Source organism: Rhipicephalus sanguineus, chromosome 11 (assembly GCF_013339695.2).
Source record: "Rhipicephalus sanguineus isolate Rsan-2018 chromosome 11, BIME_Rsan_1.4, whole genome shotgun sequence".
In the NCBI taxonomy this organism is placed as follows: domain Eukaryota; kingdom Metazoa; phylum Arthropoda; class Arachnida; order Ixodida; family Ixodidae; genus Rhipicephalus; species Rhipicephalus sanguineus.
This window is the reverse complement of record NC_051186.1, coordinates 56,441,794-56,466,013: the sequence shown is the minus strand read 5'-3', so window position 1 is coordinate 56,466,013 and position 24,220 is coordinate 56,441,794. Positions and strand designations below refer to the sequence as shown.

The 24,220-nt window shown below is 46.8% G+C and overlaps 1 protein-coding gene across 1 annotated transcript in view; it reads right to left on the bottom strand.

Annotated features, from left to right (window-relative positions):
* Positions 1–4,428: 4,428 nt before the first annotated feature.
* The window catches only part of LOC119375056 (uncharacterized), a 90,678-nt gene continuing 70,886 nt past the window's right edge, over positions 4,429–24,220 (bottom strand). Inside the window, exons 27-33 of the mRNA XM_049411137.1 lie at positions 23,676–23,799; positions 19,917–20,036; positions 17,607–17,798; positions 15,625–15,824; positions 11,663–11,723; positions 8,092–8,258; positions 4,429–4,825 (exon numbers count right to left, since the gene is read on the bottom strand). Coding sequence (XP_049267094.1) covers positions 4,634–4,825; positions 8,092–8,258; positions 11,663–11,723; positions 15,625–15,824; positions 17,607–17,798; positions 19,917–20,036; positions 23,676–23,799 — 1,056 coding nt within the window. The 3' untranslated portion in view covers positions 4,429–4,633. The remainder of the gene's footprint in view (positions 4,826–8,091; positions 8,259–11,662; positions 11,724–15,624; positions 15,825–17,606; positions 17,799–19,916; positions 20,037–23,675; positions 23,800–24,220) is intronic.

Below are 24,220 nucleotides of genomic sequence, written 5' to 3'. Positions count from 1 at the left end.
TTCTGTGAAAACCGTCGTACAGCAAAGCTGTGGCCCCTTTCATCAGCCATTACATTCTTGCTCCGTAGTTTCAGCGAAGTTCTCAACTCAGGATTTCTTTGTGGTTTCTTTGAGCTTCAGGTTTAATCATGTGGTTCCAACGCGACGCTCATTGACGGCCGCGCTGGAACGCTACGGCAGCGTTCCAGTGCAGCCGGGGCCCACAATGGCTGCGCTGGAACGCAAGCAGCGTCATCGTCATCATTTAGCATCATCCTCATTATTTGGAGCATCATGATCAGAATTTAGCATTATAATCATTGCGACCATCGCCACCATCATAATCTTGTTTTATTAATTTCTTTATTCACTCCATCCCCTCTGGTCACGTCACCTGTGTGACGCCTACGACTACTGGTATTACTACTACTACTACTACTACTACTACTACTACTACTACTACAATATATACGACGACGACACGGGGTAGACTGAGACCGGGCTTTAAATATATCATTACGGATAATTGGCGCTTTATATAAATAATTAACTAGCACATCTAGGAAATATATAACACAGAAAATATTGAAAGAATTTAGCCAATATTTGACCAATACCCTGCTTTGGGTATGTGCCATGCACAGAGCACAACAACAACAACAGCAGCAACAACAACAACAACAACAACAACGACAACAGCGTCGCTGTAAAGCATTGGGTACCGTGGTGCTTGAAGCGTCAACCGAATCTCACTCACGGGTTCATCACGCTTGCGCTGCATTTCAACATGGGATGAAGCATGGGATTTTATTCACAATGCACACACTGCGTGCGTGTTGTTCCTTGGCGATGCTGTTTTAGTGTGCCGTCGACGTGTAATGAATAAAAGGGCGACAAACGTGAAGCAATGCATAGAGAGGTCGTGCAACAAAGAACATCGACCCGACTCCTCGACGTCCGTGTACGAGACGGGAGCCACAATGGTCGGCCGCGCGCGAGACGTCAAAACGACATCGCCGTGATGCAGCGAACAATAAGAGGGCGCCGTGCCGCGACGCTGCTGGAGCGTGAATGATTGTAGAATGAACGGCGCGGTGCACGTGAGACCGGATAAGTGGGACGAGGCTGATGTTTACAATCGTGAGCCTCTTGCAGGACGGTGTGTACGTGTAACGTTTCGCAACCATGTCAGGCAAATATAAACTGTTTCCTAGCGAGACTCTCAAAACGACGTGCTCGCCCATTGGCGGAGGGCGAGGTAGTTTCTTGAGTTTAGGGTAGTAGTAGTAGTAGTAGTAGTAGTAGTAGTAGTAGTAGTAGTAGTAGTAGTAGTAGTAGTAGTAGTAGTTAGTAGTAGTAGTAGTAGTAGTAGTAGTAGTAATGAGAACTAACAAACAATAAAGCCAAGTAAAGTAAAGGGCGCGTTATATTTAGTCATCCGCCTTCTTCACAACGCCCCTGCGCATGCGCTCTCCCCTAGCGGAAAAGTTGCGAAACGTCTCCTCATCTCGGAGGCTTTGCTTCTGGTAACACCGGTTGTCCCGGCCCCTACCAAACCCCTACCAAAACGGCACAGGGCAGCACAGGAAAATGAAAGAGGCGGATTATGATCTGATTGTTAAGGAATTAAAGTGGACGAAAAGACAACCTGCCGCCGGCAAGGACCGAACTTGCAACCTTCGGATAACGCGTTATTCGAAGGTGAAAATTCTTCTTTCGTTCCATTAATAGTAGTAGCAGTAGTAGTAGTAGTAGTAGTAGTAGTAGTAGTGGCAGCAGCGATACGATTCATATTCGGTAGGTACGATCGCCATTTCTCACCATCCTTTCACGCTGAATCACTATCCCCTGCCGTCGTTGGCTCAGGCACGCGCAGAAGATCGTCTTATCATGCTTCACAAAATCATCAGTTCCTCCGTAAATTTATTTGCATTTATTTGCGTACATTTGTTTGTGTGCATTTATTTGTGTACATTTGTGTATTTGTGTACATTTATTTGTGTGCCCATTTATTTCGTCACCAACGTTGTGCGCAGGCGCGCTGATCCGGAGTACATTGTGCCACTCAAGTTGCAGCTGAACTGCTTTAAATTTTATTTCCTCCTGTCAACAATTGAAATGTAGAACGAACTTTATGGCACTGTTAGAATAGTGCCTGCGGAACAATTTTGTGCACAAATGACAAAACATACGCGTGTTGATACTTGACAACATTTCCAATTTGATCTGCAATCTGTGAATCTGTTGTGCATTCTTTTAACCCGATATATCATGCAAACTATGTTCTTGTACGTTCAATGTTTCAATATTTAAAGTTTCGATACTCAATTCTTGATTTTTAAATTTTGGTTTGGAATCTGTAAATCTGTTTCACCTCTTCTTTGTGTTCTTTTAGCCTGTTATATTACGCAACTTCGTTCTTGCATCCTCAATATCTTGTACTGACCTACCCCTGCTATGTGTCGTACAGAGAGAGCAGTACTTGTAAATTAAGAAAAATAAAAAAAGTAGTGAGTTGAAATAAGGAAAGGCCGTTAATTTATACAACCCACAGCCCTTTGCGACACGCATTTTGATCGATTGTCTATAGATGCGCGAAACTTACATAATTTCGTGCCAAGAAGTGCTAGATTGAAGTATTTTACGGCAACTAGTCGTATTACCACGTAAATAATTTTAATTCTTGCACAGCCAGTCACGCTATATTATCTTCATAGACCGAATTCAGCGACGCACCCAAACTGCATGCGATAGTTATCTGCTGACAGCGAGCACTTCTAAAGAGGTAGAAAAATATTTTCGAAATTCCTGCCGAAGCAGTCCACGCTAGTGCCCTCACCAAAGCGGTCGTGTGTAGCAAAATGTTTCTACCAGAAGTGGTATAAACGAACTTTAGGAATGCTCAATTTACCATTAGTTCAGTTTTTGCGGCCTCTTCCTTCCCAACGGTGCGGAGAAATCGTAATAGCGAGTCGCGTCTCTATAGATGAGGATGTCGTGTCGCACAGGGATAGTGAAGCGCTGTGTTGTGTAATTAGGAAATATGCCAATTTCTGCAACCCTTGTACCGGAGGGAGTAGGGCACAATGTCGAGAAAGAGATAGAAAGAAACGGACACGAAAGAGAGATATAAGAAACAGAGAGCAAGGCAGAAAGAAAAAGACAGAAATAGAGAGAAAGAAAACGAAGAACAAAAACAAAGATAGAGCGAGAAAGAAAGAAATAGAAACAGATACAAAAATAGATAAAAGAAACAGAGAGAAAGAGACAGAAAGATAAAAATAAATAGAGAAACAAAGAAGGGCACCCAGCTGCGCTCTTCCTTCAGGCTTGGCACCAGTAGTGCGTGAAGCTGTCATAATTTTTGTTTTCTAGTATTTCGAGCCGGAACACAATCACCGGCACGCCCATGTGACGTCGCAGATATTGAAGCCGCTTGTTTATCTTTTTTCTTTGTTTATTTGAAGGATCATTGTTAAGCACCGTCTCGAGTCGCTGCATAGCCTTGGCGGCAACATGAGTATGTGAGTGAGGTCCATTTAACAAAAGTTCTTCATCGACACGCTTTCCTATAGACCCACTGCAGGACACTATCCCTAACCAACTCGCGCACGGGCGACCCCTTTTCCTCTTCTCTTTCCTTGGCATTAATTTATGCTCGAGCAAAAATACTCCGTAATTGCTATATTTTGTCTATGCGACTTCTTTATAACAGAACCTAGTTTATCTTCGCCGCTAAGAAGTTATTAGCCCCAAGCAGAAACCCGGGAATATTCATGACGTCGCGGCTAGCTGGTAAACGGGCATATCACGGCGACCATAGGCGCAAAGGTTCGTCGCAGCGCCCCCCACCCTTCTAAGTCAATGTATGGGGCAGATTTTGCGCCCCCCCCCCCTCTTAGGTTACTAGAAGGGTCAATGTACGGAGCAGATTTTGCGCCCCCCTATTAGGTGATTAGGGGGGGCGGCCGGCCCCCCTGCTCCCCCTGTGCGAACGCCTATGACGGCGACGGTGCTATACCCTTACCATTCACTCAGCGTTTCTGCGTTTTTTTCTTTCCAAACCTCTTCTGACGATGCGAGTGCAATGCTTCGTATTGCAAAAAAATAAAAAAATAAAAGATACCTAAAAATATACTTGCCGCTAAGTGTCTGTGTCAGCTGAAGTGCCTCTGACAATATGTCATCTCTCTTTCGCGCTGCTTTAAATTCCAAAATATATTTTCATTTGGTGTCTCTTTGTGAGTTATTGACAAAAAAAAAACGGAAAGAATAGCCGCGTGGTACGCTCTTTCCGTCTATGGCTAAACGTCGCAACGTCGCAAACGTTGGGTGCAATCGTTTTTAGCTATTTAATCATCCGGTGAGGCTGCAAGGACACCGACGAAAACATAAGCGCTTAACTGGTCATTGTCGCTTAATAAAGTAAAGAAAGAAAGCGGTGGCAGACTTGCTTACAACTATATATTGTTCCGCGGCTCACGGACACTTCATCTTACTGGCCAGAACAGCAAACAGGGCAACTTGTGCACAAGGCTTTGTGCAACTCTGGGTACGAAAGAAATGTTATCGCAGAACATAAGGCAAAAGAGTGTTATAAAAACAAAAAACACAAGAACTGAACGGAGAACGTTAAACAGTAAAAAGGCGGATGTCAGGGAAGCCGCACGAGTACGCAGCCGATGAAAAGCAGCAGCAACGGCGGCGACACTAGGATAGTCCTGGTTGCTCGGCCCGCGCCACCGCCAGGGTGGCCTGCATCTGTACCACCGGTGCCAAGAGGCTTGTCCTCTTCGCCTGGATTGGTCACCGATATCTTCCAGCCCAGGTAGTAGTGCGTGTAACACTGCGCACGCAGTGCAGCGGCAAAGCGTCGTCGACATTGTCGTCAGAGAGTTATTAAGTGAAAGTTTATTAATGCGATAGCCCCGTAAGGCTCACGAGTAAAAAAAAAAAGGTAACCCGGTCAATCATGTATTCGCCTAAGGAGACACGAAGGCGAAAGCAATCTTGTTCTTTTTCTTCTCAGTATATTGCATTGTTCCTTCCGCCCTTCTCCCACCTTCTGCTCCTCGCTTCGTGACATTGGCGTAGACGGGAAGGGGGGAAGGGGGGGGGGGCTGAGGTTGATTCAAACCCCCGGAATTGTTCATTTTAAGGCGAAAGCCTTAGATGTCTCATCAAACGCGAAAATTGACCGGCGTCCCGCGTCGGCGGCGTCAGCACGAGTGATGGAAAAAATCATCATGTGGTGACGATACAATATGACGCCATCATGACGTCACAGATTGCCCAATTTTAGACGTCAATGTGACGTCATCGTGACGTCACATTATGACGTCATCACATGACATCGTAGCTTGGTCAATGGTGGGCCGATCACGGAGGCAGTGTAAAACCACGTGAGGTGCCCCCGATCCTGGAGGCAATGCAAAACCACGTTAGGTGCAGAAAGCTTTCGGAGGGTGTCGGGGCAAAGTCAAAGTCAAAGTCCATTTATTATTCTATTATACACAAAAATCAGGATCAGGATCAAAAATCAGGGGCAGGATCAATACATCGACTGAGAAGAAAAAGAAGATGGCTTTCGCCTTCCAGCCGTCTCAGGTGAGTTCATAAGGGACCCTGTGATGTTTTCTTGCATGTGTATGAACACGCACACATACAAGCGCACGCACATACCTAAAGGGCGGTTGAACCTCCGCTACACCGAAAAAATCACAGCATATCCACGGGGTGAATGATGATGAGTGGGGCGAAGCTACGGAGGGAATCATCTGTAAACCGTGAAACTCTTCCGTGAAATGCGCCCAGTACATAATATAAAGAGTGTGAAACATCGTGTATATTTTAACATCAAACTTTTATTGTACTGTTGGTTTACGTGGTCCCTTCATTATCACTTGTGATCGGTGAAATGCAAGGAAGAAGTCCGCTCCCGAGCGAAAGAGCGCCAAGTGCGCCAAGAGCGACCGCATTCCCCGCTCGCCCTGTGCGAATTAAAGGCAAGGCTAGAGGGAAGACGGGACGCGCGTTCCACGACGCGAGGTCGGTAGCATGCCCAACAAAAGCCAACGGAACGCGATCGTGCAAGTGCTCCGGCTTCGCATCGCCTCATGGTTCCATTTAGCGTCCCAAAACCAAATATATTGCTCAAGGTGTGCCTTGCGTTTTTCGTAGAAATAATTTCTTTATCATGTACATTAAGACGAAAAGTTGAAAGCTCACTAGAGTGTATCGCCCGCAAAGTATGTCTTTTAGTGTGATTTAACTCTCGTACGGCAGGGTCCTCGCGCCGTTGCCGGTCCACCTCGCCCGTTGACGATCGGGCGAGGTGGCTACATACAACTGCTACTACTACACTTTAAGAAAAACATCTGGCGTTCTTTCGTTCTGCTTTTACAAAACATCTGGCGTCTTTCGTTGGTGTATTTCATCAATCAACGGCGTTTTGAACAAAATTTTTATTGTTTAATCACGCACAGGAGAAATCTCACCAGGCACTACCTTGGAGGTAAACAATGGCTGCTAATGGGAATGAGAGACAGAAGAAGTCGGCTTTTAGCTAACACTTACACTTCTACTTCTACTAACGTTTCCTACTGGAACATGCCAATGGCTGCTAATGGGGAATGAGAGACAGAAGAATTCGGCTTTTAGTTAACGCGCACGCTGCGAATTTTTTATTGTTCAACAACGCACAGGAGAAATCTCCCACCGGCACCACCTTGGAGGTCAAAGCGTAAGACTTGTTACGCACTACTACGATGACGACGACTACGAGGGACGAACGGGTGCCGCCTTAAGGAGCTTCGCCCCTAAAAAATTTCTGGCTACGCCCCTGCTTGGTGTCGCACTGGATTCGGTATCAGCCCACCTTTGAAGAACCGACGATGTCGTGTAATTACGTCGTCATATATGTCATCGTGATGTGGCAAATTACGGCGACCTGTGACGTCATGACGACGTCACATATTCACACCTCGTGGGACTCGTCTCGGAACCTCGTATGACGTCATACGACTTTTTTGTACCTTTCGTGTCGAAGTCGACGGTCACTTCCTTTTCGCGTTTCATGAGGCACCTAAGGCTTTAGGCTAAATATACGGCGTCCGGCTGCGTGAACATGAATGCTACCAGAAGTCCGGAAGGACCAGCCCCGCAGGTAGTGCAACTGAGGGCAATGTGCAGAAAGCTTCAAGGCGGGGGGACATATTTGTAGTAACGTTTTGCCAAGCGATTAGAAGTGATACGATTAGTGCATAGTGTGAACCGAATGCGAATTAAGGCGAATTGAATGTGAATAAAATGCAAATTGGAGTCAATTAGAGCAGTATAAACGCACGCAAGTGAACCGAATCTGAATTAACACCTCGTCGACAAAGCCTCGGTATGACAGAACCAGTAGCAATATCTATGCGGCCAAAAGAGAACAAGTTACAGGAAGCAATCAACTAAGACCGTCTAAGTAATTGCGTGAATGTCTCGAGGGAGATCGACATTCATCTGTGCTTTCCTTAGAGTTAGGTGAAGGGTCTCTAATCTTTTTTTTTTTTGTTGTTGTTCAACGGGCGCCATGACCATAGGCGTGCGAACGCAGTGCGTAGGAGCCCCCTTCATATGTTGCAGATTTGTTTATGTTGATCTTCTCGTTAGGCCTATGAACGTTCGAAATGGGAACCGATCTCAAAAGCTCCGCGAAGTTATCCGTAATACTCGGTCGTCGCAGCTACCTGAAGCTAAGCGAGGCCATTCAGCGCAGTCATTTGCTGCGAACTACTAAGTCAATCCTTCAACAGCAACGCCAACTTCAGTCCGAAGCGGGCGCCTGAAACCGCCACAGTTGTTAACGTTCACTGCGTAAACCACGCAAAACACGGTGACATCTGAAAAATAGCTTGCGTACGGCACACGCTACGGGTCGTTTAGCGTACTGAGCATGCGCATTTCGATCCCGCTATTCCGCTATGCCCGCTATTCCGCTAGGCCCGCTATTCCGCTATGCCCGTTACACTATATCTGTATAATAATGCTGACGTGCCCGCGCGCTTTGCTCATAGAAGAGGCGTTTCGGTGAATAATATTTGAAAGCAAACGGCAGGCACCGCCTACCTGGTAGTAGACGACGTTGGGCGTAGTCTTGTCGGGCGTCCAGGTGAAATGTCCCGGCTGACCTTGGTCGCACTGTTGCGTCAGCGTCTTGTTGTATTCCTCGAACGTGGTGGCCTTGTCGCTCACGCCGTTCGGTCCTTCCTGCAACTCGCAGAGCCGACCCGTGCCTGTGCAGACGAGGTTGAGAGCTTATCGCGAAGCCCAAACATGAGCCACAGCTAAAGTCGCAGAAGTAAATGAAAAGCCTGACTTTCCGCGTGCGGTGCGGACCCTCCCACCATGGTATCCCATGCACTCTAATCGTACATTCGGGCGGTTGTCTCAGAGCGCTAACTGGAGGCTCTCAAAAACGGATGTAAAAGATCAACTAAGTATTATCGCTGAAATGAGCGGACCGGTATACATGGAAGGAGGAACATGATTTGCATACCTGCTTGTTCTCGGTGTAGAGCTTTAAAGCTGTTGAATTCAACAGCTTCAAATCGAGTCAGAGCGTTCTCAAACGACCACCCGAATGTAGCATAAGAACGAGTAAACGGGGCGTCTTTTTGCCCTGCAACGGCCATCGTCATCTGGCTTGCTCGCGTTTCCTTTCTTGAAAACTCGGCTCTCGCCACTTTCCTATCAAGAATGCCATGTCACGCTGATAGCGCGCATGCCATTCGTGACTTGGAAGTATATACCGGAAGCGCGGCGATAGCGCAAGCAAAGGCACGCGAGGTGGATGCCGATTATAGTTGTACGGCAGAAATACTCACCAAATACTCGACTCTTTCTCGGAGTGTGGGGAAAAGACTGTACTTGAAAATGTTAGCGCGAACGAAAATGACCGATAAGCTTAGCTCATTACTGCTCCTTGTGAGTAGGAGCTTCGAACGCGATGGACATACATTAGAGGATGAGTTGTGCGGTGAGTGAAACCGGGAGTGCAAGAGTTTTAGAGAGTGACGACCGTGAGGAAGAAGCCCAATCGCGAAGCCCAAACGCGAGTGACAACTAAAGCCGCAGAAGTGAAAAACCTGACACGAAACAAGATTTTTGTGAGCAGGCGCGGACTAATGGTGCGGACCCGCCCACCATGGCAATGCATGCACTCTAAGAAAAAAGAAAAACTGAGTATTAACTTGGGGGAGCTTTTATACCACGCAACTATACATTCATACATGAGGTGCAACGATGTAGAAGCTATGCAAGAAGTTTGGTCAGCAAAGTGTGCAAGTCCGTGCGTCTCACGCTTGGATTTCACCGTTGCAAACGTGGCCTCCGCGAGTGGCTCAGGCTGCGCACTACCGGAACCGATCGCGGAGGTCATGATACGAAAACACGCGTAGAACAACCTATTGGCAACCGTGTAAATAACGGAATTTATTTATTTCTAAGGCACAAAGCATCTTCGTTTGTTACTCAATCTATCTAAAAACGAAAAAAAAAAAACAACACAAAGCCGTATTACGGGTGGTAAAATTATTAGGCTACGTCTTGGTGCGAACGCACCCACTGCAAGAAGTCTCGCTAGCATCCGTAGTGTTACACGTGATGTATGAAACGGAGTACAATATCGTCATCTACCTATAGCGTTATCCCCGCGATTCGGGCACTTCCCGGTCACGAACTGCGCGCGCGCTATCAGCGTGACAGAACATTCTTGATATGAAAATGGCGTGAGGGCCGAGATTTTAAGAAAGGAAAGGCGAGCAAGCCAGATGAGAATTGTTGTCCCGTGGCAGAAATACTTCCCAAATACTCGACCTTTTTTTTTTCATTTTTTGCTTAGAGAGTGCATTGGAGTTTGCAGGAAAACGAGATAAACTTAATCGCGCGTGCACTGTCTATGCTGACCACGCAAAACGCAGTTCAATCCGGCCTTGCAGTCAGCTGCTCGCAGTTTGAGAACGACAGGAAAGAAAATTACATCGTATTCTTCACTGCACCCATGCGCTGAAGTTTTCGGCCGCTTTCTATGGGACGCGTGCTGTTTAACATTGTGATACACGTGATTCAAGCTTCAACACTTGTCGTCAAGACCTTCTAAAAACTGCTCTGGGCTTATCGCTGATGTGTCCACACTCAAATCTAGAAGCTAGATCGCATCTCATAGTATGGATAGTTGGACATAACGTTTAGCACTGCTACAATGCCCTGTCCGTCTGGAAAAAGAATGCGAAGTTACAAAGCTCTCCTTTACAACCTAATGAAACCATCAGACAATGAAGTCAAGTAAGGTATTGACAGCTTGCACGTGACGTCATGGACGCGAGACATGGCTGCAACATGGCGGCTTAGATGACGTCGAGGCCGTGCAATCCCATGGCGACTAACATGCTTCAGCGTGATAACGACGTCGCTGCAATGTTATTGGGCCTCCGTGCATGAATAACCAAGGAATCAGCATGCGATGTACTGATGACACTAACGTGACGTCACAAAGTTCGTGTCCCACCATGTTGGTGCTCCAACGTGGCTGCTTCCGCCACGTCAGTGCAAGCCACCTACAGCTACAGGGGACATAATTAAGGCGTAAGCCTTAGATGCCTCGTCAAACACGAATATCGTCAGTGATGCACAATATCGTCATCATGTGTTGACGTCACCTAGTGACGTCATCATGACAATATTTGACAAAAGTTGTGACGTCATCATATCGCGACGTTGCTATGACGTGACGTCACGTGGCGCCAATTTATGACGTCATCACATGACATCCTCGCTTGGTCAGGGTGGGCCGATCCCGGAGGCACTGCAAAAACCCGTCAGGTGTATACTCGCGGACAACTTTTCTTGGCAATGAAGGGAAAGCTACGGGGGCGGAGCTTCTGCACATGTACTCCTACGCGAAGTAGTCCGGTATGGCGCGCGTTTCGCGCCCCTGTGCAAAGTGATGGCTACGCGCAATCAGCGTTGCATATCGACGCAGACGCCGCTTGGCGTTTGAGGTACACGTAAAAGGCGCCACTTTCTCACGCCTTCAAAAACGCAAAGTGACAACGTGTAAAGCAAAACAAATGAAAATATCTCGCTAGTGTGAGCTGCGTCCTGTCTGAAAGGGGCACATGTAGAAAATAAAGGAGTATTTTTGATACCTCACGCAGAAAATACGGACACAATTGTGGGACTACATTCACGAGCGGTAGGATACTCGCGATTTGGCTCTGTAGCCTTCGCTTCATTGCCAAGAAAAGTTGTCCGCGAGTATGGAAAGCTTCCAATTCCTCCGATCCCAGAGGCAGTGCAAAACCACGTTGAGTGCGGAAACCTTTAGGGCGGGATTAACACAATAGACTAAGAAGAAAAAGATGATGGCTTTCGCCTTCCAGTCGTCTTAGGCAAATGCATAAGGGAGCTTGTGACATTTTGTAGTATATTAATTGCAAATTAATATACTAATTATGATTGCTAATTATGATATGAGCGAAGCAGAAGATGAAGAAGACGACGACAAAGAGAACGCGGGCCAGTTCATGATGAGGATAATTTGTTTTCGCGTCACGGACAAAACGGCCAGGTTGATCAGCTCGGCTGATCATGCTGGCAAGACAAGCAGATTTATCTGGCGTCAAAATGTCACGCTTACCCTTGGATACGTCAACCTTGTTGTGAGCGTCAAGGACTACGCCAGCGAGCAGGAGATTTCCCTGACAAAAAAAAAAGGCGAAAAACAGAAAAAAGACGACAGGAGGAGGATTAAAATCGGGCTTGATTAAGATAAAGTCACGTGTGTATTCGCGATATTTTTTTTTTGTTAAGCGCGCTTTCATGCCTCAAAACTTCGTAATGCAGGTGTGACCGCAAAAAAAAAAAGGAAAAAAGAAAAAAAAGAAAAATAACCGGCACTCAAGAGTATACAGAATTACGGGTGTACACAAATAAGGCCCTCGAAGGTGTGCAAGTCACATGTTTATTTGTATTCCACTAACTGCTGCTCGCTCTCTCGATGGTGGACTTGTCTGCGATCAGCCGTTTCTGGTATGGCAATCTGATCTCTTATCGACGTGACTCGTCATTCCACGTTGCCACATTTCAATGTGTGACGCATGACGGTCGTTGTTGCCTGTAGCAACGTAAGTGTTGCGCTTCTAAGCCGTGGATGAAGATCCAATTTTCAGCATGGAGGAAGAGAAAAATTAGGAGGCATCATTGCGAAATGCGAAAGAAAGAAAGAAAGAGAGAGAGAAAGCAAGAAAGAAAAAAAGAGAGAAAGAATGAAAGAGAGAGAGAGAGAAAGAAAGGAAGAGAGAACGAAAGGAGGAAACAAAGAGGGAATGAAGGAAAGAGAAAGAGAGAAAGAAAGAAAGAAAAAAAGAATGAAAGGAAGAAAGAGAGAGAACGGGAAAGGAAGGAAGAGAGAACGAAAGAGAGAGAGAAATAGAAGTAGTGCGTCAGGCACTCACACCCGAGCATCGCTTGTCCACATTTTCCCAATACGACAAGGGCTCCTGATATTTTTTCTTCTTCTCCTCCTCTTTGCCTTCCTTCTCCTAGGTCTCACTCTGCTCAGCAAGTCGTCCTTCACGCGCCGTTCGCCGCTTCCCTCCGTCGTGTTGATGAGCTTGACGAAAGGGTTGCACTCGCAATAGTCTTCGTTCTCGCTCGTGCTCCATGTCCGACTCTGTCGCTGCTATAGTCTGCGTCTCTTCGGTCGCCGTCCTGTTCCTGCCGGGAATTGGACCTTCATCCACGCGCTTAGCGGCGCAACCCCTCCGTTGCGACAGGCAACAATGACGGTCATGCGTTCATATCCAGACAACAATCGAATGTGGCAGCGTCAAATGACATGCGACCTCGATAAAAGATCAGGGGGCCGAATTCGTAGAACTTCTCTTCCGTAAGTAGAGGCTTTCTCTTTCGTCAGCCCGCTTCGCTAACGATATGTCCCGCATCGTGACTGAATGACGTATTCTCTGAGCGAAAATTTCTAGCGTTTAGCGTAAGACGTTTTTTTTGTATGTGTGAGAAAAAGGGTCCAGATTGCCACATCAGAAATGGCTGATCGCCGAGAAGCCCACGATCGAAAGAGCATCAATCCGCCTTCTTCGCGATGCCGTGGCGCATGCGCCCTTCCCCTAGCGGAGAAGTCACGAAACATCCCTCCATCTCGGAGGCTTTGCTTCTGACAATGCCGGTTGTCGGAGCCCCTACTAGACCCTACCCCTACCAAAGCTCTACCAGAACGGCTAAGGGCAGCGCAGGAAAATGGAAAAGGCGGATTGTTGGAAAACGGCGCATAAAAAATGCGCAGGTGCCGCATTTCGGAGCGCTCGCGGGCGCCAGGTTTTAAAGGGCCCCTCACCAGGTCTGAGCATTTCCAGCTGACAAGTGCAATGCATGGGTACAATGGGTGCTCACGATCACGTCTGCCAAGATTTGCAACGCTACGCGCCGCGGAAAGAGGTGCAATTTCAAACTGAATGCCGCTTGCCCTGCTCGCGGGTGCACGTCCTAAGATCGAGGGGATGACGTACAACAAGGAAGGGTCCTACGTAGTCATCTGTGCTCTGACGTCGCTCCTCTACGTAGACAATGGTGCTCTCACGTCCCCCACAGTAGTACGTGACACTGCGAGAATTATTCAAGGCGACATACGTGATTTGTGTAATCTGTTGCTTGAATAGATGAATGAAAGTTGAGAGAAATAATAAAACACACAAACAATGTGTGCGTGTTCTGTTTTTTTTTTTTTTACTTCGAAGCGCAGCGAGACGCGAGACTATAGTCTGCCTCCGTGTCGCATTCGTTCGTGTTCTCGCCGTTTCGGCGTCGTGCAGACGCCAGCCCTGCGAACGCTTCGCGCGTTTTTGGTGTATCGTCCCTGGTGCATCGTTCCAGCGGTGCGACGCGGTGTATCGCGGTTAAGGCTCCATGATCAGTGCCAGCTTCTCCAAACGTGCGCGCACTGAGCGATCCATCCCGTAGAAACAGGCAGTACACCGGAGAGAACGCCGAAACAACACAACACCGCTCGCGTGCTCGTGCTGGCTCGGGCACGTCATGCGCACGTGACCTTGCGTGCGCATGACGGGGCAAGTGGCATGGGTTTCAAGCTCGCTTCCTCGCATCATGGGTTCGCACCGCTTCAAAATATTCGTTTTCTCAGCTCGCAATGAACCAATTTGAAAAATTATTGCGGTACAACGCTCTTCATTGGGCACGCAACAACTTCCAGTGTCTAATCAGAATTGCTTATGTGGCCTAGTGAGGGGCCTTTTAATAGCCAAGCTGTTTAGATGTTCGGCCGTTCGGTGTGTGTAGAAGAACCTCGCCGAACGATGACGTCACCATCCGTCGCCTAGCAACGCGTTAGAGGAAGGAAGGAGCAGAAGAGACGCGGAGAGGAGGAAAAGATATAAATAAAATGACGCAAAATTCTTTTTCGCGAGGCGGGATTCGAACCCGTGTACCCACGGTCCAAAGGCGAGCGCCGTAACAACTCGGCTATCCAGGCACGCTAGCAGAACAAGCATTTATTTGAACGATATGATTGCGCTGCTATGGGCGAGAAAAAGAGAAATATATAGAAATTAATAGAAATTAATAGAGAGAAACAGAGAGAGAGAGAAAGACAGAGAGAAAGAAGGAGAGAGAGAAAGAAAGAAAGCGAAATAAATATATAGAGAGAGCCTCAACTTAGATTTCCTAAGCTCAACTTGGTTTTCCCAGGCTTAGCTTCCCCTCTCAATGCTCATATGGCTATATCTAGGCTTAACTGGCTCTCGCTAGGCTAGGCTTGGCTGTTATGCTAAGAAGGCCGCCCAGCTCAGCTGTTCCTTCAGGCTGGGCACTACCAGTGCGAAGGTGCCCTAATTGTAACAGCGAAATTGTTAGAGCCGGCCGTCAAATGTCCATTTACACCGGAGAATTCATCATCAACGGGTACGTGCCACAGAAATAGGGCAAATCCCACTGCTCCCCGCAGGTTTACTAAAGATGAGGATGCCTTGTATAGTACGTATAACAAGGGGGTGGGAAAGGGAAGTGAGATGAGGGGAGAGATGTGAAAGTGAGGAGGATGGAAACGTGGAGGGGAGAGAGTAAAGCATAGCATATAAAGAATGGGAAAGAGAAATCGAGAGAAAGAAACGCAGAAAGAGAAGGAGAGAGAACCAAAAAAGAAAGAAAGAAAGAAAGAGAGAAAAGATAGAAAGAAAGAGGAAGCAAGCGAGAAATAAGGGAGAACGAGAAAAAGAAAGAAAGAGAAAGAAAAGAGAGGAATAGAAATAAAGGAAAAAAACAGAAAAAACAGAGAGAAAAAAGTAAAAGAAAGAGTAAACTAAATAGAAACAAAGAAGGGCGCCCAAGCTCTATAGAGAAATATAGAGAAACCGGGAAATAGGTTGCCCAGCGAGCGACGACGAGCCCGTGCGTCGCTGTGCCAAGCTTTGCGTGACGTAGTGCAAGCTTCCCGTACTATTTCTCGTACGACGCCGCCACCGAAATTCTGTGATCAATAAAAGCTTCTTTCAAAACCAGAGGGAGCCGACAGAGAGCCTGTCGTTTCACGCCGCGCGCCGTCTCGAACGAGAGAGTGCGACAGCGTACCGGCTTGCCGAGGGACGCAGCTTCCTCCTTGGAGCCGCCGCCCTTGCTGCTGTCGGTGATGTAGAAGGGGTGGTAGCGGGCCGAATTCGACGAGTCCGAGCCACCTTCGACGATAAACTTGTACGTCTTGCCGCGTTCCACGTGGAGCACGGGAATTAGTTCGCCGTTGATCCACCACGAGATGCCCCAGCCAGCCTGGCCTGTGATAAAACACGTAGTCCATTTAGCAGATAAGAAATTTCTCTGCAAAAACTATAATTTCACCTTGTATTGCACGTCGTAAGGCGGGTTAGTTTGCATGATTACTGCTGCTGGTCCATTACACATGCGTGGTGGTGTTCTAGTCAATACCTCTTTTAGTAAACTTCAGTTGTAAGTCCAGCCATTGTCCTGTGCGCGTCGTAACGCGAGCGCAAGAGGAGAAGCGCATAGCACGTAACGTCACGCCACGTGATTCGCTGCGGAGAGGCATCGCAACTGCTCTCGCTCGGAGCCTCGCCGCGGCGCTACCACGTGACAAGGGAAAGGTTTAATGAGTCACTATGTGCATAGTCTTAGAAAAACAAAAACCAAACCAATTGCACCCTTCACTCGTTGTAACTAGGTTTGACAGAGTTAAACCTCAGCAAATCTTTACAGCGACGCTGCATGGCTTTACATGCCCATGCGCCTTGTCGTCCCCCGTAAGCATAGTTGCCATTGGTGGCTACATGAGTCAATGGCGCGTGAACCACCCGAAGCGGTTATGCGGCCTGGCTCACGACTCTCCTGTCATTGCTTGCAGGCCTACACGCCAACGTGATTTGGACCGGCTGAACTGCCAATGTGCTTTGAACGCCTGAACAGCCAATGTGCATTGAAACGCCTGAACTGTCAATGTGTATTGAACATTGATCCATTGAACCGCTTCGACCAGTTCAATTCGCCGATGTCCAGAAGGCGTATGACTGGCTTGCGGAGGGCCCTCGTGACCTTGTTACTCGGGATTAAACATTTCCTGCTTTCTTTCTTTTGTGAACATTTCTTATTTTCTTCACCAGTTTTGTAAGGCGCGCGTGTCACTGACATTACATAACTTTTAACGAAAGAAGGGAAATTGATCAAGGGCTCATTTTCGTTGTTAAAACCTAATGAAACGAACACAAGATGAGGCCAACGAAGTTATAGGGGACATTATTTGTAGTCTTCGACTGTGGTGTAGTAATCATGAAATAAATATAAAGAAATCGAAGTGGACGGAAAGACAACTTGTCGCTGGTAGGGACTTGTGGTATTCTGTTATCGTTTTGCGTAAGGGTACCCATAGGCGTGCGCACGAGGGGGGGGGGGCGCCCTCCCCCCCTCTTAACACCTAAGGGGGCTCAAAGTCTGTCCCGTACTTTTTACTCAGACCTCTCCCGTCATTTAAAGAGCAAGGTAATAGCCATGAAAGGTTTTGACGGTAATAGCAGCGGAAAGCCCCTGATGTTGCGTTGCAAGAACCGTTTACTGCCAATCTTTGCCCCCGGAAAGTCAGGGACCAAAGGCAGATTAAGCCATTATGAAAAGCACGTCATCGCTTCATTTTCATTTTAACACGAATGTGTTTTATGCCGAGGTCCACCAAAACTTCACTGACGTCATTTACGTCACGGAAGTGACGTCGGTGACATACACACGAAGAGATGACAAAGAAAGTGAACTTCGTTGGCGGGTGCGGTGTCGACGTCTGGGAGAGGGGAAGGAAGTGCTGTATCATGACACTAACGAGCGCCGAGAGGGAGCGCTTCAGTAGGTTCAGCACAACGAAGACTTTCGTTGCATTATTGCAGAAAACTCTACGGTCAGTGCAATGCGCCGTACGATGAAACTTCGTCCCTCCTAATGGGGAACCCTGCCTGCGCATGCGTGTGCACGCTAGTCTCTTCTGCACTGCCTTGGCGCTTGAAGGTATGTAAAATGAATGAATAAATAAAAAATAACCTAATGACAGACGTCCTCACCAGTGATGGCCTCGTAGCCGCGTTCTCCCGCCGTCGGTCCGATTTGGGCGGTGAACGTGTCGATGTTGTACTTCTTGAAGAGGTCTCGACCTCCGAACAGCTTGCTGCCTTTGTCCGGGGGTGGCGCCTGGTGCGCGGACAGCGCCGGACAGTTGCGCTTCGGGGCCCGGCCGAACTCCAGCATGACGGGCTCTACGCAGCATTATAAAGACGCAGAGTGAATTATTCAATGGTCGACCAAGTGGATAATTCGATGCGTTATAGTATTACACTTTTCTTAAAGGGACACTAAAGAGTAAAACGATTATTCTCATATTAGTAAAGTACACTTTCACGATACCTAAAAACACCACGAGAAAACGCGCAAAAACAATGTGGGTGGCGACGCCACGTTGAAGGTTCCGCACCATTCGCCGTGACGTCACATGTTTTGACGGCGCCTACTGGGGGCTACGTAGTTCCTAATCGGTAAAAATGAAGTATTGTCCTCTTAGGGGGCTATACTTAACATACCAAGTTTGGGGTAATTTTGTTGAGCCAATGGCGCCAAAATGCGATAAATACACTTTGGGATCCGTGACGTCACGCCGGGAGATTTCGGCGCGAAATTTAAAAATGCAACTTTGAACTTCATTTTCTCCTCCATTAATAAACCTATGATGGCGAAATTAACGACATTAGAGTTCTCGGAGCACAATTTATCGATCTAAACCGACTCATTGTTTCTCTTTACTGTCCCTTTGAGGACACAGGGTAGGGTAAAATTTAAAAAAAAAATCGAAATCTGGTTGTTTGCTCTTGGAATCATAAGGCCTTCCTTAATACCCAGTGCACAGCACATTTTCCTGCGTTTTGATTCAGTCAAAAGGACCAGGTTTTCGAGGCCAACTGACAAGAAACCATGCCCCCTTTTCTCAGGCCGTGCACAACCTGAGCTTTCTGCCTCAAGTGAAAATTTTAAAAACAATACTGGTAGTTTCTCTGAGCTTAGCAGATTTTTAAAAAGAAGTCTGGTTACCTAAAGGCACATGCTACAGTTTTTTTTAACACGAGTGGCATTTATAGAGTCCACTTGCCTTGCGTGTGTGAGACGCGCAAGCAGACGTGGTTCTGTGTATTTATTTTGAGTTTAGTAGTGCCTTTGCTGATACTAACACGATGGCGTTAAAGAGCTCGTTCCGCAGAAATTCCGGTGCCGGCGTCGGCGTTGGTGTCGGCGTTGTTGGTTGTGAGCCAAAAATCATCATCTTGTCCGTGACCGAAAAATCGAGAAAGATGCAAATAAAATAAATACGAAAAATCTTAGGTTCGAGTTAGAATCAAACCCAGGCCGTCTGCGTGGCAAGCAGGTGTTCTACCACAGGGCCACCCCATTGCTTGGAAATGCACTGAAATTAACTTTAATGCTTCGGAACAGTGGTCTCGCACATCAGAGAGTACACTCAATGACGCGCTGCTTCTGAGATCGTGCTCACTCCCTTGACACAAAGCATTGAGCCCGCTAAAAAAAGATCGTAATTGACTTTTCAGAAAACAAATACTATGACTTTGAAGGGTATCCTGGTCTGTGCTAGTGGTAGGAATTCGTGGTGCAGTTACCTCCGCTCCTCTGAAGAACGTGTTTTACCTCTGTCCCACTTTCTTAAGAGGAGGGCAAGTAACTATATGGCGAATCCAGTGTTTTTTATGACAACCTTAACTTCAACTTTTTGCATAAAAAAACACTGTTACGAAACGTTACGGAACATTTTTTTTTTATTTCCGGAAATGAAACGGCACGGAACTTCTTGCAATGGAACGAAACTAAAACCGAAACGAAAAACATTTCGTAGCGACACCCTGGTTCCAGTGCCGTGTAGGTAGCTTACACAATGGCGTGGCGTATACATCAGAACGCCACGTTTTACATACAGCGCCTGCGCAGACATTTCGCTCGCTATGCGAAACTCGGCGTCCTTACGTGCGCAGCACTGTTAAGGACGCGACGTACAAGGTACTAACACAGCCAATGGAAATGGTATGGTTGCCTGCATCTAAAGAACTGCTGCAGATGTCCAGATAAGCCAGTCTAATAGATTTCACTTCGTTTTGTGCGTTTTCGACTGCGCCGAAAAGCGCAAAATCCTGATAGGCTCAACGCTTAGTGCTGACATTGTCCACGTGTTTTATCAAAAATAAGAGGCGAGATCAAAGAAGCCACTCGCTCGTACGGAGTGGTTTAGAGGCCCTTTAATTAAAGGGAAGAGTGGTTGTGAGGAGGAGGAGGCGCTCAAGACGAAGCTAACAGTACGTGTGATGGCATGTACTCACGCCTGGTGACTATCTTCGTGTGGTAGAGCACGGTGTCCGGCTGTCCGACGTTCGTGGGTCCCTGTGCAGCGACCACCGCCACTGGACCCGTGGGCGGTATCTGCTTGTCTTTTTTGTCGCCTGCGGTCAAGCCATCAAACTACGAAACAAGACCTCTGGACAACACAAGCAACGTGACGACAGACGCAACAACGAGAAGCCCACTGTGCAGGAGTTATTTCGCAAATGGTAATCGCGCAACGCGAAGAAAACAAGAGGTATACAGTCTAGCGCGATTTGAATGATATCGCGCGAGCGTCGACCTGCCCAGCGTCCCAGAGCCCTAGTGGCCCGTTTCGGTACAATGAAAATCAAAATTCGTATTCTTCCTTCTCTAGTTGGCTGTTCGATGCTACAACAGCCACCCCCACGCACGCCGAACTCGCCACCCTTTCTCTCTACTTTAAACACTCACTTGATTGCGATCAAGCGTAGGCTCGGTTCGCTCTTGTCTTCGCAGATGATAAAGATGAAACATCGGAGCGTCAGATTCCTCGCAGTACCGAATACGTTGTGTTCGGTACTATCACTGCCTGTTCTCTGAAGCAAAAAGAAAAGGAAAAGCGCCTTCCTCAGACGAGAGTGACCAGCGAAGGAACAGCGAAAAATGTGAGGAAAGCTTGCCTGATACCTCCTTCTCCTCGAAAGAGGATTCTGGACTGTGGCGCTGCTCTTGTATTTAGTCGATGTTTGCGCGATAATCTTCAAATCGCGTTACAAGAAAGTCACTTACAATTGGGTTTATTCAAAGAACGGTTCCTTTTGATACAGTGCACCCAGGTTCGCAGTTACATTTGCGTAGAACAATAAGGTACAACCACATGTTTATGTAACCATGCCGTCAAGAAATTGTACTTCTGCTCTACGCAGGGTGACAGGGGTATCACTGATACAGACATCTTGTTTCGCACTGATAACATAGGGCTCCATCAGTTCACGAGTCACGGGTCTTACAAATATTCACATACTAGGAAGGAGCAATACCGTTGCACGTGAACTAATGGAGGCATATTCTATTATTGAGAAATGAGATATCTGTATCAGTGATATACGCCTGTCACCCTGCGTAGAGCAGAAGCACAATTTTTGCAGAGCATGATTTCTGCGCAAATGTAACTGCCCATCTGGGTGCACGGTATAACAAGGAACCGTTCTTCGAATAAACCCAGCTGCAAGTGACGCTCTTGCCTGTATAGTTCTTGTTTTATTCGCCTTGCGCTGCCTTATTACTTTTTGCACAGTATGAACCAACTAGCCCAACAACGCGTTTAACTCTGTCAGGCTCACTGATTCCAACTGGAATCATCAATTATTAGGCAAGTCAGCAACCACCTGGTAAAAAAAATGCGATGTTCCTCCGCTATAGAACTCATAGTATCTGCTCTACATATGTTGACAACCTGGTACACACAAGAAAGTGAGCTCACGTGTGACCGAAGAACTTATAGAAGCGGTCGCACTGGTTCCTGCAAATCGCTGAGACAGCTTCTTTCACTCCGCACAGCTAGGACGTTTATTTTAGTTCGGTATTGTAAATTGAATTTTGCCTATTCGGTATTGTTCTATCCCATCCAAATAATTTAAAGCACCGTAATTAATTATTAAACAATAATCGCAATCTTATTAAATATTAATAAATTGTTAAATAATTTGGTCACTAACTGTTGTTGATTGAAAAGTGTGAGCAGTTTTTTTCTTTCTTTCATTTTTTTAGGCTACCACAATCATGCGTATCTCGAATTGTAAAAACCAGTTGCTTACATTGGGCAGAAGTGATGTGGGCCTGAAAGGGTTAAGCAGTTATTTTACAGCGTAATAGAACGCAACAAGACGACGAATATGTCCCTTCTGCTGAATCTTGCAAGGCGGAGAAATGTTAGTGAACGAAAAAAGAATCTAAGTTCCCCGCGGTGAGAACCGCCGGACAGCGAAGAGCGCGAGTGTATGTGACTGGCTAGCGAGATCACGTGGTGTGGTAAATACGCCGCTAGATTTAAATGCGCGAGCTTACACTTGATTGGTCAAAGCGATAACACGTGACCTTCCGGCTCAACCAATGGCTTTTAAGCGAACCCTTCGCGTCACGTGATTTTTAGCGCGATCGCGTGGTATCGTAAATCTTTTAGACGTTATTAAATGGACACGAAAGTGAAACAATGAATCAGTTTAGAATGATAAATTATACTCTGGAAGTTCTATTGTGCTTGATTTCACCATCATAGGCTCGTTAATAGAAGAGAAAATCAAGGTTAAAGTTTCATGTTTAAACTTCGCGCTGAAATCTTCGCACGTGACGTGACGGATTTCAAAATATTTTATTCGTATTTCGGCCACATTGGCTCAACGAACTTCTTTGAAACTTGTTATGCTAAGTGCCCGGCCCCCTCAGAGGACAATGTACTACTTCATATTTACCGATTAGGAACCACGTAGGCACCAGTAGACATAGCCAAAATCTGTGACGTCACGCGATTGGTGCGAGAACTTCAAGTTCTAACTTACCAAGCGTCTTCTCGCTGCAAGCATGATGATTTCGGTATCGTGCAAGACTAATTTACTAATACGAGAAAAATCGTTTTTCTCTTTAGTGTCCCCTTAAAGGGGCCAACACACGGTCGCCCAAATATTTGTGGTTTTCAGCGAAAATTCGAAGTAGAGTGTCTATTATGCCTATACAGATTTCAAAAGTGCGCCGTAAAAGAATATTTCAGTGCAAAACAAGCCCTAGAAGTCGCCGGCGGTAAACCCCGCCCACCGTCGGCAACCGCCATTTTGCCATGGCGCGTGTGACGTCAAGTGCAGCACGGAACGTAGCCGTCTTCTTCTACTAAAGTTTCAGCCACTGCACATCGTTCAATTTCAGTGCTAAACTGAAGAAAGCTAAAATATATCGATATCACGTGCAGCTGACCACGGAACAATATCGTTCGCCGCAATGCAGACACTTGCACAGCTAGCTGCCTGTTACGTCACGGCTCGCGAGTGCACCAGTGTTGCCTGACTCTCGGGCCGCTCGCGTGTTTATAAAAATATTCGATTATAAATTAAGTGCCCTACCAAATGCACTAAAATTTCGCCAGCTTATTAGGATTAATCCACATAAAACAGATTATGGCCGAAAATTGGATGTCATGGCCCCTTTAAACTGCGCGAAAAACGAGGACACAGGTAAGAAACATACAGAACACCACTTCGCTCGTGGTGTTCTGTATGTTTGTTACTTGTGCACTCGTCTTTTCGCGCAGTTTAATAACGTCTAAAAGCTATGACCCAACTAGCCCACCAGAACGTCTTACTGTCGTAAATCCCAGCAGAAGTTTCAATTTACCGCCTATGCCTTCATCTGAAGCAGCACTAAAAATTCGTTATATTTAAGCCACGGATAAAGCGCTTCGTTACCACGGACATAAATTTGCGGGAAGCGAAATACTTCGTATATTGAACGAAAGAAGGGGACCATTTTAGGGGCTCGTTTCGTTGTTAGACAAAACCAAATGAAGTATTCGAAGGTTGTGAGTTCAAAAATGTTTCGCCCACTTTAATTCATGCCAATTTACGCCATAATTACTACGCTGCAGTTAAAAGACAACAATTAATGCCCCCTATGGTTTCCTTCGTTTAATTGCCTGTTGGATTTATTCGTTCGTTATATTGAGAATTTCGTTACACTTACGTTCGTTATACCGAGGTTTAACTGTGACTGATCGATTGCGTCCGTACCCGTGTTCAGCTTGCGAGAATACACGGCTTCGACAATCCCGTTGGCGTAGTTCGTCGACGTGACCGTCAGATCGTCCTTGCCGCCCTGCTTGTCGTCCGCACAAACGCCGCTGGACGCGGAACACTGCATACACAACAAAAGCAGCGTTTGCACAAATTTTATTCAAGACGCCTTTCTCCATCCTCATTCAGCGTAACGCTGTACGAGGATGTCCAATGCCTGATAAAAAAAAATTTCTCGCCAGTTCCACGCTGTGAAAACTACTGGACGACGATGCTGCCGCCCCTTTTATCAGAGTTTACATTTTGCTCATGAGCATAGGCATGCGCAGGATTCCTCATTAGGGGCGAAGTCTTACCACAGCCCCCCCCCCCCCCCCTAAAGTTGGTCGGGTTCGAACGATAGCAAGCTTAGCAGTGGATGCAAATATGAAAATGAAGCGATGACGTGCTCCCCGTCGTCCTGCCTTTGCTTCCTGGCTTTCCGGGGTTAAAAATGGGGTTAGGAAACAACTCTTGGAATGCAACATCAGTGGTCGTCCGGC